The sequence below is a fragment of the Rhincodon typus genome, chromosome 33 (assembly GCF_021869965.1).
Source record: "Rhincodon typus isolate 14 chromosome 33, sRhiTyp1.1, whole genome shotgun sequence".
Taxonomy (NCBI): Eukaryota; Metazoa; Chordata; class Chondrichthyes; order Orectolobiformes; family Rhincodontidae; genus Rhincodon; species Rhincodon typus.
The window spans coordinates 27,631,801-27,637,273 of record NC_063364.1 but is presented as its reverse complement, the minus strand read 5'-3'; the positions used below and the strand labels follow the sequence as shown (position 1 = coordinate 27,637,273).

General features: G+C 42.5%; 1 protein-coding gene across 5 annotated transcripts in view; it reads right to left on the bottom strand.

The window, feature by feature from the left end:
* LOC109935195 (membrane progestin receptor gamma-B) overlaps positions 1-5,473 on the bottom strand; it is a 65,008-nt gene that overhangs the window by 40,639 nt on the left and 18,896 nt on the right. For all 5 annotated transcript variants that reach the window (XM_048615776.1, XM_048615775.1, XM_048615777.1 and 2 more), the window contains exon 2: positions 1,125-1,350. In XM_048615776.1, the coding sequence (XP_048471733.1) occupies positions 1,125-1,175 (51 nt within the window). In that variant the 5' untranslated portion in view covers positions 1,176-1,350. The remainder of the gene's footprint in view (positions 1-1,124; positions 1,351-5,473) is intronic.

Sequence of the window (5,473 nt, the reverse complement as noted above, 5' to 3'; positions counted from 1 at the left end):
TCTGAAGAAGGGTCTAGGCCCAAAACGGCAGCCTTCCTGCTCCTCTGATGCTGCTTGGCCTGCTGTGTTCATCCAGCTCTACACCTTATTATCTCAGATTCTCCCGCATCTGCAGTTCCTACTATCTCTTCCTACAACATTATCTGTGTCTATGGATTAGCAGTCCAGTGATAATAACAATGGGCCATCGCCTCCCTAACGCGATGTTTGATAACTTGGCGTGAGATGCGATTGTTTTCTGTAAGGTGACCTTTGCTCAGGTGTAGTTTTTTCCTTGCCCTACTTTTAAGGTCTCAAAGGGATAATGCAAACTTCAGTTCTTCCAGCAGCGTAATGGGAATAAACACCAGCACTTCAATCCACATTTTGCGCTGCAGTTTGAAAACGATTTTCTGTTTTGTTTTTCCAGAGGTCAACAAGTTCAGATCACAACCCGAAGAGAAAAAGACAAGGCCAAGTGACATATGCCCATGAGTGCTGCCGCTAATTCAGGTGGGTCCCACGAGACAGGACTTGAAGCTCAGAGAGTTGGGGAGCTTCAAGCTTTAATACAAGAATTTAATTCTCCACGATCTCCAAAGCCCAGAAGCTGCCTTGTTTATGTCGATGTCAATTAAGGTCCTAGAAAACGGGAGCTTTTTGATGGTGAAGAGGAAAATAATGCTCATTGTTACCGTGGCAAGCAGTTCGATAAAGCACTTTGTTATAAAATTGGCAGCATGGTGGCTCAGTGGTTAGCACTGCTACCTCACAGTGCTAGGGACCTGGGTTCGATTCCACCCTTGGGCAACTGTCTGTGTGGAGTTTGCACATTCTCCCTGTGTCTGTGTGGGTTTTCACTGGGTGCTCTGGTTTCCTCCCACAATCCAAAAATGTGCAGGTTAGGTGGATTGGCCATGGGAAATTGCCCATTGTATTCAGGGATGTGTAGGTTGGGTGTGTTAGCCATAGGAAATGCAGGGTTACAGGGAAGGGGTAAGGGGATGGCTCTGGGCAGGATGATCTCCGGAGGGTCAGTGTGGACTTGTTGAGTCGAAGGGCCTGTAGGGATTCTATAAACTGAATTTAGAATCATAATGCAGTTGATACACAAAAGCAGACAACAGGTTATAAAATTCACCTACTTTTGGCACTTGATTGATGCTGAACAGACGAGGTAACTTTAAACTCAGCATCCCTGAAGTTATTCTGCTCTCCTCACTCAATGCGTCAGCTTCCTCTCACTCGTTGAGCGTGCACTGGCAGCACTGGCCTCTTTGCAATCTCCCTCCCTACTGCAATGGCCTGACCTCCAGGATCTTCACATCAGTTTCCTCTTCCACACTTGACTGTGGCTGCGGCAAATCTGGCCTAAGGAAACATCAGAAAGCACGTACATGTGTCATTGCTCTAGCAACACTGATACGAGCAAGTACCAAAGACATTTTAACTTTTAACTGGAAAGCCACTCCTATATCAATTCATTACGGCTTTTTTTCTCTCTGTCTCTCGCTCTCTTTCTCTTGCAGTATTCAGTCTTGGTTTTTCCACAGAGCTTGCTTTGTAATGCCAGGATAACTGGATCAGTGGCTGACCAGAGAATGTAAATTAATCATTCAACTGTTTTCCAGATAATAACTGGGGAGCCACACAAAGAGGATAGTTTACAGTCTGCATACAATTTATAACTGTCATGGATTAAGTTACCAGTGCATTTTCTAACAGAAGCTCAAATGGTGATTCAGTTCTTGGCAATGAAACTGGATTGAGGAATGCCTATAATCCTTCACTTTCAGTTCACACAATGGCCTGATGGGTGAGAACGTTATTAAATGTTACAGATTCAGCATTCCCAAACTGGACTCCTAGTCTGCACTGAGTCAGTCTGCTGATTTTCAGGACACAAACTCAAAGCTTTCCTGATCCAAGCTGTCGGGTGGGGGTGAATAAACTGGGAAAATTAGGAGCCATTCAGCTCATCTAGCTTGCTCCACTATTCAGTCAAGCCCAGGATTTAAATGTCTCTCAGCTCCATTTATTCAGTCTTGCTTCCTATCCCTGATAAACATACCACACAAAAATCTGTACTGTGGTATGGAAAGAAGCTATTCGAATCAGTGTGTTCATGCAAGCTTTCAATTGAATATTCCAATCAATCAATCTCATTCCTCTGCTTTATCTCCATAGTCCTGCAGGATTATTCCCCTCAAGTTCTCTTCCACTCTCATTTTGAAATTATTAATTTAATCAAAATCTTTAAAAACTCCAATGGACCCCAACGTTCACAATCTTTTTGGAGGAAGAGGGTTCCAGGTTTCTACCAGCCTCTGTGTAATAAGATGTTTCCTGACTTCACTCTTGAATGGTATGTCTCTACTTCGAAGATAATGGCCAGAATTTAATGCTCCTCCATTATCATTTAGGGAGTTGGTGGGAACCCCCACATCACTTCTGTCCAAGAAGCCTAATGCTCTCATGTTGTGACTGAAACAGTCATCTTTGGGCCATCCATGTGATTAAAAAGCATAGAAAATAGAAGCAGGCCATTCGGCCCTTTGAGCCTGCTCCACCATTTAAAATGATCATGACTGATTATCCAGTTCCTACTTTCTCCACGTATCCTAAATCTCTTAACCCTAAAAACTATATTGAACTTCTTCTTGAAGAACATTCAATGCTTTGGCCTCAAACCTTCTGTGGCAGAGAAGGCCTTTTGGGTGGGACAAAGATCTTTCTGCACTGTTTTTTTTAATTCAGTCATGGAATGAGGGAATTGCTGGCCAGGCCAGCATTTATTGTCCATCCCAGAGGACTGTTAAGCGTCAACCATAGTGCTGTGGGTCTGGCGTCACATGTAGGCCAGACAAGGCAAAGACAGCTGTTTCCTTCCCAAAAGGGGCATTTGTGAACCAGATGGGTTTTCTTCCCCCCAACAATTGACAATTAATTTATGGAGGTCATCATTAGACTCTTATTTCCAGATTTTTATTGGATCCAAATTCCACCATCTGCCATGGCAGGATTTGAACCTAGGTCCCTAGATTAATAGTCCATTGATAATACCACTAGGCCATTGCCTTCCCCCAACCAGTGAGGATTTTTGCTCCTGATTCCCACTGCCTTTATTTACATTATGGTGTTGCACTTGGTCAAATGCATCAAGAACAGTCAGTCTCAGTTCACCGCTCACTGCCTCCAGGAATTCCTTCAGACCAAAATACTAATAGAACAACATTGTCAGTGAACACTTTTTGTAATTCTCAACTTTTTAATCCATAGCCAATTCTATTTTTGACTAGAAATTCTTCATATTTCTCTTCACACGAAAACTGAACACATTCAGAAGAGGTCTGGAAGCCATAAATCATTTTAAAACATAACATTTCCAGACTTCTATGTTCTTTTGGCTTGGTCTGGATGAATTGCAGGGAGTTTTCTAGATCCCAGTCCAACATCCCTCTGTAAATGAGCATTTATCCAATACTTTACGTATCCCCTTCTCTTTACCTTGCAGTCTCCCATCTCCTATTTAAAGATGATAGCTGCTATGGATCATAGAAATCACTGCGCAGACAAGATTGTCACCAAGCCAAATCATAAAATTAGGACAGTTGTAAGAAATAGATTTTCTCCTATTATTAAGAATGAATTAAAAACATGGTCCTAGGAGCAGTCCCAGGTCAGAAAAGGCTGATTGCATAGACTTCTCTTGTCTTTCCTGGAGTAGAGAAAACTGTGGAGTGACACAATCAGAAATAACAACAACCACCTCCATTTATATAGCATCTTTAACACTGTGAAATCTCCGAAAGCACATCACCAGAAGATTAACAAAGAAAATTTGACACAGAGCTGTGTTGGCAGCATCAGGGCAGGTGACTAAAAGCTTGGACAAAAAAAGAGAGTTAAGTTTTAAGAAACATCTTAATGCTATCTTTTATCTTAAGCACATCTTAATGGAAGTAATCCTAAAATTTGTACCTAGATGGATGAAGGTATGACACCATTGGTGGAGTGAAGACAATCTATGTTTCATTGAGTTGTTTTTTTTTGTAAAAGGTCAGATATAGTTAATGAACTATTTTATCTGGTGTGATGGTCCAAGATAAGGGGAATAATCTTAAAATTAGAGTCAGGAGTGGAATCAGCAAGAATGTCTTCATATGTTGGTCTCAAAATTATGGAATGTGGCTCATAGACATTTTCAACCAACTTGATCAGACATGACATGACACGACACATTTCCAGATCAGGTGGGATTTGAACTAACCTCCTGGCTCAGAGGTAGGGACAGTATTTCTGTGCCACAAGAACCCTTGCCTCAGTTCAGTAACTGACTGGATAACATTTAGGAAAGTTGTTGATGATGTAGCGGTAATGGTACTGCCCTAGTAATCCAGAATCCCAGGTTAATGTTCTGAGGACATGACAGTTCAACCCAGTTTAGCAAATGGTGAGAATTAATTTCAATTTTAAAATCACAGAATCCCTACAGTTTGGAAGAAGGCCATTCACCCTATTGAATCCAAACCGACCCTCTGAAGACCATCCCACCCAGTTCACTCCCCTAGCCTATCCCTCCATTTCCCATGGCTGACCCACCCAGCCTGCACACTATTGGCAATTTAGCATGGCCAATCCACCCAACCTACACATCTTTGTACTGTGGAAGGAAACTGAAGCACCCAAAGGAAACACACACAGACACAGGCCAACTCCCCACAGACAGTCGCCCAAGGGTGGGGTTGAACCTGGGTCCCTGGTGCTGTGAGGCAGGTGTGCTAACCACTGAGCCACCATGGCACCCCACATAAAGCTCTGATATAAACAGCCAGTCCAATGGTGTCTAATAACTGCTGTCAATTCTCATTAAAAAAAACCCCTCTTATCCTTTAGGGAAGGAAATCTGCCATTCTTATCTGGTCTGGCCTATGTGTGATTCCAGATCCACAGCAATGGGGTTGACCTTTAACTGCCCTCAGGGCAATTAGGGATGGGCAATAAATGCTGGCCTAGCCAGTGATATTCACATCCCACAAAAAAAAACCTCACTGATTGAATTGAGAATGAGTTATCACCTGGAATGGTTTAATTTATATATTTTATGCTCACTGGGATACAGCTTGAATTTCTACATTTGTATAAAACAGGGGGTAAATGCACTGGCAGCCTATTTTACATAACTGTTGAAGTTTAATTCCATCAAGGCCGTCTACAGAGATAGAAAACCACTTGTCAAGTCACAATCACATTTTTTTCACACCGTTCCACACAGTCAACATCCAGCCGAATGTTCATGTTTGTTTTTGAGCTGACCACGTTGCTGAGTGACTGCTTTAACTAGGAGGGGGGTTGAGAAACTTATCAGCCATGATTGAATGGAGGAGGAGATCCGATGGGCCGAACGGCCTAATTTCTGTTCCTACGTCTTATGAGTGAGGCCATCAGTTATAAATTGCCCATCTTCATACTTGGATTTATGGAGGATCCTGAG